At 43.4% G+C, this 18,288-nt stretch overlaps 1 protein-coding gene across 1 annotated transcript in view; it reads right to left on the bottom strand.

Moving 5' to 3' along the window:
* Positions 1-18,288, bottom strand: part of MSH2 (mutS homolog 2) — an 88,838-nt gene that overhangs the window by 45,158 nt on the left and 25,392 nt on the right. Inside the window, exon 7 of the mRNA XM_054986090.1 lies at positions 4,009-4,208. Coding sequence (XP_054842065.1) covers positions 4,009-4,208 — 200 coding nt within the window. The remainder of the gene's footprint in view (positions 1-4,008; positions 4,209-18,288) is intronic.

The following is an 18,288-nucleotide window of genomic DNA, read 5'->3' as shown; positions in this document are numbered from 1 at the left end:
CCACTGAGAGCAGTTTACAAAGTATGTTATTATTATCCCCACAACAAACACCCTGTGAAGTGGGTGGGGCCAAGAGAGCTCCTAGACGCTGTGACTGACCCAAGGTCACCCAGCTGGCTTCAAGCAGAGGAGCAGGGAATCAAACCCTGTTCTTCAGATTAGAGTCCTGTGCTCTTAACCACTACACCAAACTCGTCGCGACGCCAGAGATACTGACTCGTTGCTTCCACACCCCACAGTTCTCCTAGGCTCATCAGCCAACTGCTTGGGAGCTATCCTGACACTACTCACCATTGCTATCCGCAAGCAGCCGGCGTCTACCCAGGAGGCAAGGACTGCATCGCCTCTCCTGCAGCTCCATCTTTGCTTCAACTTGCAGCGCTCCCTGGGTGTAGGTGAGCCTGGAGAGTTGGAAGCCCCTGGCTGAGCATCATCTGTGGTGTTAGAGCTGGAGGATGTCAGTGGCTTTACCTCAGGTACTGGCTATAATCCCTGATCAACCAACAGCTGTTCTTCCTGATTACCAGATTCCACTGACTCAGGGCTCTCTGCCTGAGGTGTCCTTCTCCAGCCGAGTCCTCCTGGGCTACACTAGGCTCTTCTTCTCCTGAGGAGTCCTCATGTAGAACTAAGCCCTGGCTGGCCTGACTGGCCTATGACACTAATCTGCTCAATCTGTCTGCAATGAGGTTGGTCACTCCTGGGATGTGAACAGGATGAAGTGATGTGCCCTGTGTTGGCCCATTCCTGTTGTATGCTGCCATCTTGCTCCAGAGGAAACTCTGGTAAGCACCTGTAACTGCTATGTTATTTGCAATCTTTATATTAAGGACTGCCAAGGTATAGATTTCCCTTCCAAGCCTGTCAAGTTTCTTCCCCTCTCGATCAGTGGGTGTGGAATAAGGTCCCTATTTTAGGTTCTGTAGATGACACATAACTGACCCGTGATTTAGGGCATCTGTTCAGCATACAGGCGAAAGTTACTGGTGGATGAGACTGACGTTCCCTCACCCACTGCCTCATCAGGGGAAAGACGCAGATGGTAAGCTGGGGCTCCATTCACCTTGATAAGGTTCAGGGTTCAACTCAGACAACTGAAATGCCATGAAAGATTTAGAGATAGAACATTGGCATCAATGTGACTTAGTTTACTTGAAAACTTCAAAGGCAGATCCAACCGACTCTGCCCTGAATGGTTCTTCCACATCAATGTCATAAGCTAAAGGCATCTCCTGGTGAAACCAGGATGGGCATCTGTGAGTACAGCAAGACTGGTATAAGTCTTGCTTCTGAATCTGATGCCTCGGCACTGAGGTTGCTCTCAGTAGCTCTCCCTCTTCCTCCGAAGAGACCACCAATGGCGACTTAGAATGCACAGAAGATGCACACGGAGACTTAATGACTTCAACTTTGTGTGGTTCCACTGCAATATTAGTCGCCTTGCCAGAAGACTCCTTCCTTTGGGAGGAGTGACAGGATTTAGATTTGGCGTTCTTCTCAGTGGCTCTAAAAACTCCAAAGTCTGGGCCTTTATCCCCTCAGAACTCTGTGTTTAGATTTGAACGAGCAGCTGAAGCTACATGTGTTGCACTAGCTGGCACAATTGAGGATCCCCTCAACTTTGAGGGCTGTCGGATTGTAGGCATTCAAGTCAGATCCAAGTGGTTGAGAGAGCCTAAGGCAGAATGATGTTGTCAGCTCTGAGGATGTTCTGTTCGGCTCCCATTCTCCAGAGTTGAACGGAGTTGTCGGACCCAAAACAACAATGTCGGTTCCGAAGGACTCAGGGCCCTCAATGTTGGAGCAGATGTTGACATCAGGTCTGATCGCTCAGCTAGCTCTGCAAGAGCAGAAGATTTAACAGCTTTTGTGGAGGGACTGGCTGATACTGGCAATACGACTTTGAGCCTAGTGGCTTTTTCCACCTGAACCCTGGGAGTGAAGTTCTGGCAGTGTTTGCAAAAGCTCACACTATATTCCTCTCTCAGGCAGATGGGAGTGCCCATCAGTCATTATTTTGGTATTGCACTGAGCTTTTTCAGCCATTCCTACAAGATGACTGATGTCTCTGCTCAATTTTCTCTCACTCTCACCATTAGATATATCAAAAGAGATAAGGCCCAAGGAGAATGGAAGAGCATACTGCAGAAGAGCCTCTTAAGACTGGTGGTAAAAGAGGAACTGAGGGTCAGGGGTGCCACCTCTCCCAGAGAGCGGGCTGTTTTGGCAGGAAGTGGCTGCACATGTACTCGGGGGGGGGGGACGCCCCTAGTGGATTAAAAGCTGCAAAACATCTCTGATCGGCAGGCCTAGGTGTGCAGTCTTATGTGGGACTGCACAGAAGACCAATGATAAACCCTAAGTTACTAGTGTGGGGGGGGGAGAGGGGGGAGAGTGTTCAATACAGGTCTTGCAGGTTTGAATTCTTTGTAAAGTGTTATTCTGTCTTAAGATCCAACATTATAATGCACTTTAGCCACTGCTAAGGTCAGAATACCTTCTTGAATGCTTTATTTCAAATTAAAGTCAGCCATAAGATATCACAAAGATACTGCCAATGAACACAGCTTACCAAAAAATAAAGCACTTCCAACAGCATGCCCTATATCATCAGTTAAACCAGACTCTTAAAAAGGAAGCTCTCTACCTTTAATTATTGCCAGAGAAAGCTTTGTAGGAACTGTGACAGTTAGAAAGAACCAATCCAGAATGATGGGATGGAAGAGTTAACAGCTTTAGAAAAGATTTAACTGCAGCACTGGCAGAAAGCCTCGTCTTTCCAGCAGAGTTCTGAAGAAACAGCAGCAGGCTTTCCCAGAAGGCAACAGCCAGGGGGGGAAAGGAGGAGGATACAGGAAGCTCAAGCATGGATTGTCGCACTGGAGAGGTCTTGATCCCTGCCCCACCACAGCCCCTATTCTTACCACGCACCGAGGATACAGCCTCTTAGAGGGAGAGAAATAAGATCTGGATATATGCAGATTTTGATCTTTTTTGGCAAAGGAGGCAAGCCAAAACGAGGAGCAAGGCGTAAATGAAAGATTAGTTCCAAAAAGGCAGTCTACACAGGTAATGAGAAAGAAACGAGTAGCAGGACTACCAGGACCAAGGCACCAGGGGTCAGGCATGCAGAGCCTGGATGCGAAACAGGAACAGGGAGGGGCAAAGAAAGGGATGAAGAGCTACACACAGCCGCGCTCTGCTACACAGTCTGCTGCTGTCCACTTGGAGCTGCTGGGAAAAAGGCAGATCCTACAGCTTTCAGCTTTATGAAGGCCTCATACTCAGTTCAGTCAGGAAATTGTCAATTCTTGTTAAGCGTTTTTTTGTGTTGGCTTTTTTGCTGCCTTCATGTAAGAAAGCATATACCACTATTAACCATTTATACATTAACCTAGAATAGATCTATGCTCTACCAAGAAATCTGTTAATATTGAAAGTACTTGTTTCTTGATAAACCCAACTGGCCCGTGAAGACATTTCTCATTCCACAGTGACTGCCTAGGGCTAGTCAAAGTTACTAAGAAGATGGATGAATTTAGCAACAAGCAGGTGTAACCACCCAAGAGATCTTGAGAAAATGCTACTAATCACCACCTCTGGTATTCACCTTCAATTTCAACAAGTGAGGCCCATCAGGACACAAAAGCATCTTCCTGCACCCTCATGACTGTCCCAACCCCATGAGCCCAGGAGATCTGGCAGACATCCCACCGATCCAGAGATGAACTACCAGAACCTTTGTTTCCATATTCTTTAAAAATACAATTTCCTTCTTGTATTAGAAAATAAAAATTTTATATTGGGGAAACACCACACCCTGTTCTTGCCTGCCAAGCCCCACCCTAGGTGCTTAAATTAATAGTTGGGGAGAAGAAGAATCTGCTCTTGGAAGTGCAGAAATGAACCAAGCTACAAGAAGATGGATTCTAATGCATACAGACTCACAGGCTTAAGAAACTGGCCACCACTAGACTTAAAGCAGGGGGGTGGGAATGGTGACATTACCTTCATTTTTGTCCAATGCCTTCACCACGTTCGGAATCTGATTAACGGCCTGGTACATTTTGTAACAGTCCTGCAGAGTGGCTGTTTTCTTTTGAAATTTTTTTGCCAGCCGATTGAAGTCTGGGAAGCGACGGAGGAGGTCTTCTTGAAGAGACTGTCGTAGTTCCGCATCATCCACAAAGGCCTCCACCAAGTTTAGTCTACACAAGTTGAAAAACAGAAAATCAACTCAAGCATACAAGGCTTTAATAGCCTCAAGAAACACACACACACAAACACACACACGTGTGTGTGTGTTTTAAAGCAGCACTGGATTTTTATCTTATACCCACAGCCAACTCTGCAATAATAGCTGGGAAAAATCACAGCAAGAAAAAGCCAACATTACAGATCTTGGTAGATTGCAACCAGTTGCTCATTGGTTTGCTTTTCCATCATCTGTAAAGTTAATGATAATGGCAAGCATTACAGAAATAATCAAAAAGAGAATCACACAATTCAGTTATGCTGCCTTGAATATCAGATTCTAAAACAGGTTACATTCAATTTCCCCTATTAATAATACTTAACAATGAAAGGGGCATTTAGGGTACTCAAGGCACTTTTACTCAGTAATCTTTACATCTACCCTGGAACCTTTTTGCATGCTATGCATGTCTGACCACGGGGTATGACTGTGCTCAGCAACACCACCTCCCCTCTGAGAGACAAAGCATTGTCCTAAGCCCAAACAGCCACAACTTGCCAGTTTATTCTTACAGACTCAGGATTGTTAAAATAAAAAACATTTTCTGGTGCTGCTTTTCCTCAGTTTCTTTCAAAAGTAAGAGCTTTACAGTGCAATCCTATGGCGAGCTACTCCAGTCTAAGCCCATTGAAGTCAATGAGCTTAGATTGGAGTAACTCTCCATAGGATTGCACTGTTAGTCACCACTGAAGCATCCAATGCTGCACAATCAAGAAAAACTCAGGGAGAAAGAGCAGGACACCCTTTCCCTAGTATGGCATTTCATTTATTTATTTATATTTTATTCAAAACATTTATTAGCCACGTTTCCACCTTGCAGGAACTTACGATGACTTACAATATAAATAAAATAATAATAAAATGAATAAAAACCAAGTTTAAAAACAAAGTTTAGGACTGCCAATTAACATAAACACAAAGTTAATTAAAAGCAGTCCTAAAAAAACCCTTCCATTCTTGCTGCCATAAGGCACAATGTGTAGGTTTCATTATTTATTTCATTGGGATATTTCACTGCCTCTTTGCCCCACCTAATCTGTTTTTTAAAAATTGGAACGTCTGACAGCACCATTTAGAAGCTACAGGAGCAAAGGATGAGCTCAGTGACAAAAAGTAGATTTAACGTTCCATAGCATGTAGCATTGCTGATTACAGAACCAGTGTAGTGTAGCGCTTAGTCTGACACGACTAGGGTCCCCACTTTGCCAGGGCAACTCACTTGGTGACCTTGGGTCAATTACTCTCACTGAGCATAACCTACCTCACAGGATGGTTGTTGAGAAGATAAAATGGAGGGGATAATGATGCTGTAAGTGGGTCTGTATCCTCACTGCTGGGGGGGACAGGGACGCAGAGCAGCATATAAACATAAATAAACCATGCAGCATTCCAAACATGCCACCATACTCTGCTTGCTCTTGCAGGCTCCTCCTTTGTTTCTGGCTTTTGAGCTCTGCTGACGCATATGTACAAAGTGGCACCCTGTCTGCTGCATTGCTCAGTAGGTTGGTTCTCTGTGTGGAATCTCTACCTCTTCTCAGGAGTTCTTTCCTCTAGTATTAACAAGTACTTAATTGTAATGTTGATGGTGATAAAGAAGGAAGACACCCAGAGCTTTTCAGATCAAGCGCCAAAATGTGCTTCAGAAAACTGGTTGAATTATGCATCTAACAATCTTCCTTGGAAGCCAAAACCTGTGAAACAAGTACTAGAAGCACTCTTTAACTTTTTTTTACAATGTTTATCATTATGAAGCAATGACACGAAACATTCTTCAAAGGTTCATAAAGCAAGGAGACTTCTACCGCTGTATGACAAATGAATTTTACATGTAGGGGACTATATTTTCTCCAAAATATAATATACTCTCAGAACTTCCTCCAGAGTACGGTTTTGCTTATATTGTTGCAATAATTTCTTAACACTAAAATTCCATTTCTTTCTACTTCTGTAGCAAAGCAGAGCACTCGGTCTTTTATTGCTTCGCTCCTCATAAAGGAAGCAATTCGAACCTTACTCTTCGGTGTGCTTATGCTAGGAAGGGAAACAATTACTATCAGCTTTGATGGTAACCAAGGCACAGAGGGCTGAGATCTGCTGTCAGTTCAGTGCACAGCTGTCTTGTTAAATTATGCTCACATGTAAGCAGTCAGTTTCTAAGGATGGCAGCCTAAGAAACACTTCTAAATATAGACCTTCAAGTGCAGCTTTGTTTATTACAAGCCTGCCCATGATCTACAATCAACTACTGAGGCTGCTCTACATTCCTACATGAACAGAGATGAAACGGAAGGGCGGGGGGACAGGTCTTTTTTGGCCATGGACACAGTCTGTTGTATTTTCTACCATAGGAGGTTCACTGGGTCCCCTCTCCCTACTTTTGGCCTTCTGGGACCTTGTAAACATGATGTTATTCCAGAAGTCATTACATATCTTTACACCCTAAAACTATTTTGTTTTCTGTTCTCAATTGCTGATATCTGATGTTATGAATAACTACTGCTTTATATCTCTGCCACCTTTTGAAGTATTTTTGCTGCTTTTAATTGTTGCCTTTATTCTACTGCTGACTGCTGCTTCCGATTTCAAAGTCCATTTTCTAACATTTTAATTTCATGTGATCAGTCGCTTCTCTGTGCCATATCCTAACTTGTTTCCCCTGCTTTCCCCTCTGCATTTCCCAACACAACTTGGAAAAGGGTAGAGGAAGTAGAAAAACAGACTCTTCTGTCTCTTTGTGTCACTAGGAGATAGCTTAGGACCAGAGTATCTGAAGGCCTACCTCCTGCCAAATGCACCTCCACAAAAACTGAGGTCACCTTCAGAAGCCCTTTTCAGAGCAGCCCAATCATGTGAAGTGTGTTGCCACATAGGAGGGCAGGTGCTAAGACTCCAGGGCTCCCTCTATCAAAGGAGGTCCTCCTTGATCCCTCCTGGTCTGTTTTTCACTACAAGTTAACAAATGGCTCTTTAACAAGGCAATTTGGAGACTGAACTGCAGTTCCTTTGATCTGTATTTGATTTGGAGCACAGTACTGGTTTCTGTATTTGTATTCTGCAGGCTTTTTGATTGCTTGTTTGTTTTTATATTGGAGATTCCTTTAGACAGAAGGGCAGGATATAAATGCTTTTAATAAGAGTGGCCAACGGTCTCTGAATATTTATTTGCAGAGATGTATTTATTGCTAAAAGGGTAAACATCAACAGAGGGAAATTAAGGGCACAAACTAAAATGAGGAAACACCAGACAGCAATGCTGCTGAGAAACAGAGAGAAGATGCAGGAGGTAATTGTGAACCACAACTAAATACAGCATCAGCATGATGATGGTGCTACTAAAAAAGGAAAGTGGCATTTCCAAAGAAGGAACAGAAGCATCTTATTCTAAGACACATTCAGCAGTTGCAGAGTGGTGGTCAGACCTCTGCTGGAATAACATTAGGTTCCATGCACTTATGGAGAATACTAACTAGTGTAGAACATAGGAAGCAAAACAAGGCAGACTGAAGAGTCTGGAATGAGAGGAAGGACAGAGGAGCACCTCTTGGAATGAAATAAATACAGGGCGGGGGTCAATTGTCCTGAAGACAGAAGCACTTATGGCTTATTCACAACAGCAGTTATTGCTACTTACATCTGTCAACTGAAGATACACTTCATGCATTCTATCCATTTTAGCTAAGCTGTCACCTATATTAATTATTTTTACCAGTCGAGGCAGTGCAAGTCTGTTTTCTTACTAAAAACATTGTTGCAGCTGACAGCAGAACAGGTTTTTGGCTCCAGGTGATCATACTGCTGCCCTAGAGCCTTATGCAGATCTGCCAGGAACATGGTTCTCTCACCACTGTCTTTTCACCTTAACAGACTTGAGAAGCACAGTGCTATGAAAAATGCAGGGATACCTCTGCTTTCTCTTTGGAGGTTAAAAAAAAGTCTTCCATAACTACAACAACTTAATATGATCAACAAACTCAAAAGCATTCTGAGGTTGTTTTTAAGTTGCTACCCTGCTCCCAAATTCTGAAGAAAAAGAAACTCAGAAAATGAGTTTGTACAAAGATTTCATTTACGATAATCATGTGCCAATATAGTATTCAAATGAGTTGCAGATTCCTAGTTTCGAAGAAGCATTGAAAACCACTCATGTTTATTTGGGGGGGGGAATCTAGTGCAGGAGTTACTATTGAAGTTATACAGGAGTTGTGGTTGCTGAAAGATGTGAGCAGGGCACCTACCACACTAAGGGCTAGAGCAAGACTAAGTTGTTTACTCACAAAAGGAGTTTTTCAGAGGAGTAGAACATTTCCTCCTTCCTCGAAATGCTGCCCATGGAGAACGGACCTTTGGACACTTACCATGAAGGTCCTTCTCCTCTGAGGAAAGGAGGATATCTTGGGTGATTCCCACCATCCAATCAGGGAGGCAGGAACTAATTTTCTTCCTCTTCCTATCTGGCGTGTGGGACACCCTCTCTTCAATTCAGTTGACTCCCCAAAGCAGTAACATTGAATTTATCATTCAGCAACTACTGAGAGGAAAAAAACATCTGTTGCATTAACATGTACTGTAAATAAAGCATAACCCAGAGGAGGTAGAAGAATGAGCCAGCAGGGTAGAGGAGGACAAAGACCCAGGGAGAGCAAAATGTCCTCCTTTCCTCAGAGGAGAAGGAGCCTTCACGGTAAGTGTCTAAAGGTCAGTTCTCCCTCTGAGGTGGAGGACATCTTGGGTGCTCCCAAAGCAGTTTCCAGTTTCTGCGTGGGATGTGGTCTTCATCCACAATCATGCACTGCAGTACTTTTCTACTACGGTCAGTGTCCGCTGAATCATATAGATTTGATTTGTAGCATCTCATCAAGGTCGAGATCGACAACCATGTTGCTGGCTTGCAGATTTCTTTTACCGAAGTGTTCCTGTGTAATGCTGCATTGGTAGCAGCACTCCTCACAGAGTGAGTTGTTACTCCATTAGGAACCTCTATGATGACAGCTTTGTGAGATTTGATAGTGAATGTTTTGTTATTGGCACCTACGGCTGCTGAAGGTATTTTCTTCCCCAAATTGAGGGGAGATATATTGATGAACAGTAAGTCCAACTTTCTGATTTGCACTGTTTGGGGCAGATAGGTCTTGAGCGTGCTTCAGCCATCTAGGTTGTGTCAGAGCCTCTCCCTAGGATATTTAAGGTACAGGTAGAAATATAGTAGCCTTATCTCTTGCAACCTATGGAATTTGAAATAGACTTTTGGAAGAAAGATGGGGATAGTATGAAGTATCACAGTATCATTGTGAAAGATACAGAGTTCAGGTCTGACTGACGATGCGCTTATGTCTGAGATTCTTCTGGCAGACACGACCACAATGAGGAAGATAGTCTTCATTCTCAGCCTTCTCAAGGGAATGTCCTCGACAGTTTGGTCAGGGCTGTGTAAAATGTCCAGTGATTTCCTCCTGCTCCACTGAGTGAGGGCTTTCCAAGAGGAATTGTAAATTCTGACCGTGAACTGTTTTCTGGATGCTAGGAGAGTGTCGGCTACCTCTCCAGAATATCCCCATCTTAGGAAGGTTTTCCTTTCTATTTCCACACAGGTAAGCAGAGTGAGTCTAAACGAGAGTACCAAATCATGCCCTGCTGTAATATGACCGGAGAGGTGGCCTCTTTTCTGTGTCATTTAACTGAGTTATGTTTGACGAAAAGCTTTTTCCAGTTCCAAGAAGAATTTTTTTGGCAAATCTCTGTTACAGCTATGGGCTGCTAATTTGCACCAGAACTGGCCAATCTATTCATGGATAGATTAGAAAACAAACAATTTCTTAGAGGAGAATGCTTTTAGACAATGTATCATTTTTTACAAAAGATTCCTTGAAATCTTTTTAATTTGGAATGGAACTAAAGAGACGGTGGAATTTGGTTTATTCATGAATAACATCCATAGTACAATAAAGTTTGATATGTCTTGACAACTCTAAAGTGCATTTCTTGGATGTAGAGATCAGAAGGATTGGCAACATTCTGCAGACAGATGTCTATAGAAAACCCACAGATGCCAACTCATATTTAGCAAGAGACAGCTTCTACCCTGGTCATTTAAAAAGGAACCTTCCATATTCTCAGCTGTTAAGATTGAGGAGAAATTGTAGCATGGAGGCAAGTTTCCAAAGACAAGCTAGGATTCTGATGAACCAATTTTCTGATAGAGGCTATTCAGCTAGAATCCTAAAACAAGCATATTTTAGGGCCCAGAATACATCTAGAACTTTGCTACTTACCCCCAAAACCAAGAAAGGGAATCCAGAAAGGATGGTCATCCCTTTAACATACAATAGTATGTACAAACCAGTTCAGGCCATCATTGCTAGACATTGGCATCTTCTGTCCAATATTCCCAGATGCAAAGATCCCCCCTTGTTCACAGCAAAAAGAGTAAAAAACCTCTGGGACTTAGTCAAGAGTAAACTACCAGAAGTGAAGGACAGCAGCTGTGGAAGTGGGAGGATAGCAACAACAGGTTTTTTCCCTTGTCAACACTGTGCTGGATGTGGTGGCTCTGTGCCTAAAAAACCTTTTCACAATTCATCAAATACTAGGACATTTGTAATTAATTCCTTCAGCAACTTTAATTCCAAGGGGGTTATCAATGTTATCCAGTGTCCTTGCAACCTATTGTATGTAGGTATGACTACTAGACCTGTTAAAGTTCGTATTTGTGAGCATAAGAACTGAATCAGATTAAAGAGACTGAATGTCCCACTTGTTAACCACTATCTCACTGCCGGCCATACGGAGAAGCAGCTGCAATTTTGGGTTGTGGAAGTTATACAGAATACATCTTCAGGTTCTCACAAACTCCTGCATAAAAGAGAAGTGTTTTGGATTCACCATCTCCAGACGATGATGCCTTGGGGACTTAATGAAGAAGTGGACTGGACTTGCTGTGTATGAGATGGATTGGATTGGATTTGGACAATGGCCCTAATTGAATGTGTGGTGTGTCTCAGCCACTCCAGTGTTCCCTTCCTTCTCTCTCTCCTCCCCTCCACCTCTTTTGAGAGCACATCTTATCACATGGGAGAGATTGCATCATCCTTATACCTTGTCATATAGCTGAACTTTTTTAGGTTAAAGTGCCATTTTATCTTTACTGCAGATTGATGTAACACACTCCTATACATTGGAAACCAAGCCTCAGGTGGATTTGTGACTGGATTTGGAGAACCTAGGGGGTAATTAAGAGCATGTTAGGGAATAATTTGATAATTTAATACATTTTTTTCTATAGAGTGCAACAATAAATGAAGAGCATTGTGTGAATGCAGTCCACGGTCTACTGCAATATTTGCAGTTTATATCACACAATACTAGAGGTAAATTTTGATCCAGTATTTTACCTAGAATATTTCTAGCACTTTAGAATGGACTATATTATATTTAAAAAATTTCCTCCCCCCCCTTCTTCTTTTGTTACAGCTCTAGATAAAACACCGGGAACATTGCATGATTGGTTTCCATATGTGTGGGTGTGTTTGATCGTAAATTGTTTACAATTGACCACTGAGGAAGGCCTATGGGCCGAAACACGTTTGGTCAATTTTGTACTGTACCTTGGTCTATTTGTGTTGATCATTGCTCTGTACCATCATCTGTATCTTGAGATGTTTTAGCAAGTTTTAGTGTATATATGTAGCCTGCCATTCAGGCCTTATGTTTTAAACTTGTTTTTAGTCACATTGGTGCACATCTATAATAAATACTTTTAAATATTTAATACACACACACACTTTTAGGTTGTTACTTAACCCTTTATGTTCCCCTGTGTTGGGATGCAAACAGGTCCATGAGAAGTGTTGCGATGTTATCCATTAGATGAGATCTTTCTTAAGGGACTTATTCCCCTTGTTGAATGGTCTACCTGCTCAGCCAGTCTGCCTGGACATTGGATATGCCTTTGATGTGTTCAGTTCTGACTGAGACTAAGTGACCTTCCTCCCAGGTAAGTATCCTTGTTGCCTCCTTGTGCTGCCTTGAGGTCTTGGATCCCCCCTGCTTGTTTACATACATCTTGTCTGCGACCTTGTCCATACAGATCAGAATGTGCGAGTTCACTATCTGATCTCTGAACAATAACAGAGCCAGACAAATCGCTCACATTTCCAAGACACCGATAGGAAGGCGTGCCTAACCTGTGATGCTCGCATCTGTAAATATTTGTTGTTCTCGAGGGGTCATGAATCTTTTGATCTGAAGTGGTACCTGAATGGGAAGATCTGTCTTCTCCATGATCTGTTGTTAATAAGATCTGAGAAAGGTCTGAAGCAGTCTTGCATGTCAACAAGGTATCGCATTGTTGTTGGCCACTAGCAAACCTAACAGTTTGGGTCGTGAGAAGTGATTTTGCACTTTGATGACAATCTTTGCCAGCTGTTTGGTCTTCCTGACCTTTTCTTTGGTGAGGGATAGACAACACTCTTTTGATGATCATACCCAGGTGTTCCAGCTTTGAAGGAACTGAATGGTGAACAGAGTGTCATGGTGAGATGTTTCTTTTGAACTTGATCTGATCAGGAGATCGTCTGGGTACAGGTGAACATGAATACCTCTCTCTCAGACATATGATGAGGTTGATCTGGAGCTTTGTGAACATTCTTGGCACAGTGAACAGGCCAAAAGGGATGGCCCAAAACTGCCAATTGATTTTTTTTCCCCCACACAAAATCTTAGGTATTGTTGATGGGCTATCAGAATCTGTGAGATCTGATTCGGTTTCGTTTTCGCAGCCATGTCGGACGCTCCTCTCGGCAGGTCCGAGAAGAAGCGGCCAAGCACCCTGACCGGGCAGCTGATCTGCAAAGGTTAGCCCCCAGGGAGGGAGTTTGGGTCCGGGACGCGACGGGAAGAGCCCTCTGGCAGATTGAGGCAGAGGGTAAATTGCCCGTTTGTCCCTATGGAGGCCAGCAGACGTGCGCAGCACCTTGTGTGCTGCCGGGCTATGGAAAACGGCAAAGAACAGGATTAGGCGGAAGCCTGTAAGTAAGCGAATCCGTTACTACAAGCGCATGTGAAGGAGTGGTGGGATCTGAAGCTTAGAAGATTCGGATTTTTCCCCCCTCGCAGAGTCTCGGAAGATTTGCGGTCCCCCCCCCTAAAATGGCAGCAAAAAAACAGAGTCCTGCTTTGGGCAAGTCTGTTTCGGCTGCCCTGCAGGGAAGAGCCGAGTCGCTCGAGGAACTGGTGAAAAGATCGGTTACTGAGGCCATAAAACCCTTTGTTGACAAGCTGAATGAAACAGATCAAAGGGTGGGCTTAATTGAGAGCGATGTGAAAGCCATTAAGGAAGTAGTGGGGGGGCAGAGAAGTCTGCTCGGGAAAATGCGTCACTTACGAGAGCAACGAACAAGGAGCTAAAGTTGGTGGAAAATCAGCTGATTGGGCTGCAAGTGGAACAAACACAGACCATTTTGCGTCTCCAGAATGTTAAAGAGGAGGAAAACGAGGATTTGTGGGATCTTGCCTCGGAACTTTTAGCATCACCCACGAGGGCAACTAAAGAAGAAGTAAGAAGCGCCATTTTGGGAGTCCGTCGTGCATCTTCAAAATATGCAATGAAGCGGCAGCTGCCTCACGAAATCGTTATTGAGTTCTTATCCAGGAGGGTCCGGGACAATATCCTATATAACTCATATAATGCGGAGCTGGACTTTCTGGAAAATAAAGTCAAAATACTGAAGGACGTTCCATTTTTAGTTCGTAAGAGAAGATTTAAATATAAAAAGCTGGCTGCTCTTTTGAGGGAACGTGACATAAAGTACAAATGGCTACTTCCGGAAGGAATCGGGTTTAGTTACAAAGATCAAGCTTACAAGATTAATTCGGAAGATCAGCTAAGGGATTTTGTGGACAAAAATCCAGAATTTGGGCCAGACATCAAGCAAAAAGAAGAAGATTCGAAGCCTGAAGGGAGGGGGGAGGAAACGAGCAGCTGCGCTGAGGCTGTAGCTGCTCAGAGAGAATTGCGTCCGAGGCCCAGAGGGGGGAAAAAGATTTAATTTGAATTGTAATTTGTATTTTGTAAGATCAACCATTCCATCATTACTTTATTAAGCTATTTTTTTAATTATGGCAGTATGAAGGGAAAGCATTGAAGTGTAGTGTTTAGTGTTTGTAAGTTGCCTTCCCCTTTTTTCCACCCCCTCCTTCCCCCCTTTCTTATTCTCCCTTCTTTCCCTTTCCTTGTATTATTGTAGTTTTTTGTAGTCTATTGTTTTTAGATGTTAAAAAGAATAAATATATATATATATATATATAAAAAAAAGAATCTGTGAGATCTGTAGATGACATGTATTCTTCTGGTTGAATGGCCTCTACGACTGAGCGCAGAGTCTCCATTCAGAAGTGATGCAATCTGATAAACTTGTTCAAAAAGTTGAGGTCTAGTAATGCCCTCCAGTCCCTATTCTTTTTAGGGACTGTGAAGAAGATTGAGTAGACTCCCCCATCCTCTTTCGTTGAGGGGAACATGCTCCACAGCTTGAATGCTCAGAAGGTGTTGGCTTACAGTTTGAGTTAAGATTTTGCATAGGGGAGAGATGACAAAAAGTTCTGGTGGGTAGCTTTTGAATTGTATGGAATAGCCTTGTGAGACTATTTCTAAGGTCCAGGCATGTCGACCCAGGCTTGATGGTAAGTAGTCGGCCTCTCACAAGGATGGCTTGCAAGTCCTGTCTTAGAGAGCCTGGTATCAAGGTCAGATCTCTTTCCACATGTGAAGAACTGTCTGTTCAATCTTGGGACAAAGTAAGCATTATCCCCACAATACAGCTGGGGAGACGGGACTGAGAGGAATGGTTTACCCAAGGCCATGTGGTAAGTTCATGGCAGTAGTGAGATTTGAACCAGCAGAGTACTGCATCACAGTTCAATTACTTAACCACTATACTACAAGTGGGTTCTTGAAAGGAACCCCCTTATTAAAGGGCTGTCTAGATTAACTCCAGGATGGTCGCTTGGAATCCTGTCTGGACTTTAGCAGAGTGTGTTGTGAATAGTTGAGGGCCAAGGGATCGCCTCTTAGATTGTTTGAGTGGTTTTGGCAACACTTTCTTTTTTCCTGGGTCTCAACTCAATTTTTCCCAGGGCAACGCCAAATAGCTTGTCTCTCTGAAAGTGGTAAGCCAGGACGATATTTTTAGAGAGTAAATCTGCTGGCCGTGCTGTTAGTCAAAGATGCCTACTTGTTACTGCTGCTGAGACCATAGTCTTGAAAGAAAAGGTAAGTGCATCCAGGATGGTGCCTGCCTTTAAGGTACTGGCCTTTAAAATTCTGTTTGCCCCTTCAAGGGAAGCATCTATTGTTGTATGGGAGAAGTGGAATCAGTTTTCTGATCCATACTCCTGACACTCTGGAGGCAATAGCTGTAGCCTTAATAGCCATGGCCTCATGACCTCTCCTCAGTGTGGCCTCTCTCTTCTTGTCTAAGATGTCTCTGACTGATCCTTGCTCGTCCTCTGACAGGAGCCCAGATGGCTGAAATGTAGCCACTGGAGCGTCGATCGTAGGTACCTGCAATATCTCATAGCAAAGAAAGGTAGTGAGTACAGGTTTTTTTACCACATTCTTATTGGCTGATGGTTTAGACCACTCAACCTTGAGCTGTCTCCCAAAATATTCTGTAAATGGGAGGACCTTTTCTGAGGAACCTTCTCTAGGAAGAGAATCTTGTTTCCCTGGGTCTAGATTTGGTATTTCCTATCTAAGGGTCCTCCTCCCCTGAGGGTAATTCCTGCAGCTCTAAAGCTGAGAATGTCTTAGGTAGTAAATACTGGTAAACCTCAGCTGGGCTGACTGATTATATATTTCCTCCCTCATGATTAGTCTTATAAAGTTAAAAGGTTCAAAGACATAGGCAAATTTGTGCTCTTCATACATCACCCATCTGACGGAGAGAATCCTGTTGTAAAGGCAGGGCTAGAACCGAAGGGGAAAAGCCTGCTGTGGAATCTCCATCCAGGAGGTTGGCATGGGCTCATTCACTGAGGTGCCCTAGCTGAGGAGATTCCTGGTGTCTTTTCCTGCCAAAAGCCTGGGCTGAGGTAACACACCGACTCCAGCTGCAGAGCTGGAGTCCAGATTCTTCTGGCTCCTGCTCAGTGGGACAGGCTGTTTGAAGCTCTTCTGTGGCGCTGAGCCTGACTTTTAGCTAGGAGATCACACAAGCCATGGAGACATGTCAGTGCCGACTTGTTGCCAGGAGTACATACAAACCAGGAGGCATGTCAGCACTGGATTCATCAATCCCCATCACGTTCGATGTGAATACTGGGGAGCATCCCTCTCTGTCATCTAGGAAACTGTCCTAGGAATCCCTGGTGTCCATCTTGTAGGTGGCTGCCCCAAATGGCTGCTGTGATCCTCTCAGTCAGCCAGGGAGAGTAGTAAGAGACGGGGGAGGACAGCAATAAGATAGGGAGGAACTATGAAAGTTTAAGCCAACAGAGTATGAAAGACAAAGGAAAGATTAGAGGAAGAGAAGAGCAAAGGAGTAGGAGTGGAAAAATGAAAGTGAAACTGAAGTCCTAATAAGAAAGTAGCAGAGCTAGTCTGCTACTAGACTGCTCTCCCTGGAGGCAGGAACAGAACTGAAGAGAAGATGTCCCACACACCAGACAGGAAAAGGAAGAAAATTAGTTCCTGCCTTCCTGACAGTGGGAATCACCAAAGATGTCCTCCACCTCAGAGAGAGAACAGAGGACCTTCAGAAACAATATGAGAGGCAAATAGGGGTCTGCAGCAAGTAAAAGGAATTGGTAGAAGTTCTTTCATTAGCAGAAAATTTAATCCGGATTCAGCCCTAAGTAATCCCACTTCCCTTAAAAGTTCCACTGACTGACAGTCTAATGACTGAGAGTCATTTACTATGTGTGCAATTATGGGGTAGACACAACAGGCTTGGTAAAGGCAAGAGCCACAGCACTTCACGCTCTCAGCTGCTACTTGATTGCGTCTACATATTCAGAAATAGTAATGTCTAGGTCTAACTAATATACACAGGATACCTACAACATATATGCAGGAAAAATGTCATGTATGGTTAGGCCCTGAAACCCATTATTCAGGTACAATATCGCTACATGTTGTGCCATCGCCTCCCACTTTTGGCAGAAATATTACATTACACATAATGTACAGAAGTTTAGTAATTGCATCTATAGTTTCATCTCTAATATCATTAATTCCTCGCCTTGACCTCAAAGCCACAATTCTCCCTTCTACGAGTTTAATTTTAACCCCAGCTCATATCCAAAGCAGACCTTGTAGAGAAATTTGATTCTTTACAACCTCCCTATTAATTTTTTTTAAAAAAGAATCTAATACGTATTAAAGTCTAAACCTTCAGATCAAGCAAAGGTAAAAGACCAGTCAATGCCAACATATCTATTTCAGCTTGTAATTACTGGAAGCCAATGATCTCTGCTCTCAACATAGAACCTTTCACGAATAATTTATAACAGAGTGTAAGTGCAATTCTGAGTTTGGCAAGACAGAAGAACACCTACCCAACTGCCACTGTGACTTCCACAATAGTTTACAATAAGCCAAGTAGGCAGCACTTGCACATAATGGATGGCTATCAAGGCCAGTTCAAATTTGGGGACCTCTGTTCAAAATCCAGAGCATTCTCAGAGCACAGATCTTAATAGGTACTGCATGACACCTCAAGAGCATCCGTATATTCTGCACTTCAAAAGTAAAATGAACAAGCAATGACTGAAGTGGAATGGGGGAGGCGGCGGCGGGGGGGGGGAGAAATAAAAGATTCTACAGCTGCCCTCCCAACTGAAAGTTATCCATCAGGATTCTGTAAGCTCTCGCGGTCTTGAACATTTCTATTTTAATGTAATTGTTAATTTACTTCATTTATACACCATCTTTCTCCTCTGTGGGGACTCAAAGTGACTTACATCGCTCTCCCTACAACCCTGTGAGGTAGGTTAGGCTGAGAGTACATGATCGGCCCAACATCACCCTGTAAGTT

This window comes from Eublepharis macularius, chromosome 1 (genome assembly GCF_028583425.1).
Source record: "Eublepharis macularius isolate TG4126 chromosome 1, MPM_Emac_v1.0, whole genome shotgun sequence".
Taxonomy (NCBI): domain Eukaryota; kingdom Metazoa; phylum Chordata; class Lepidosauria; order Squamata; family Eublepharidae; genus Eublepharis; species Eublepharis macularius.
The sequence above is the reverse complement of the archived record's forward strand: the minus strand, read 5'-3'. Positions and strand labels throughout refer to the sequence as shown.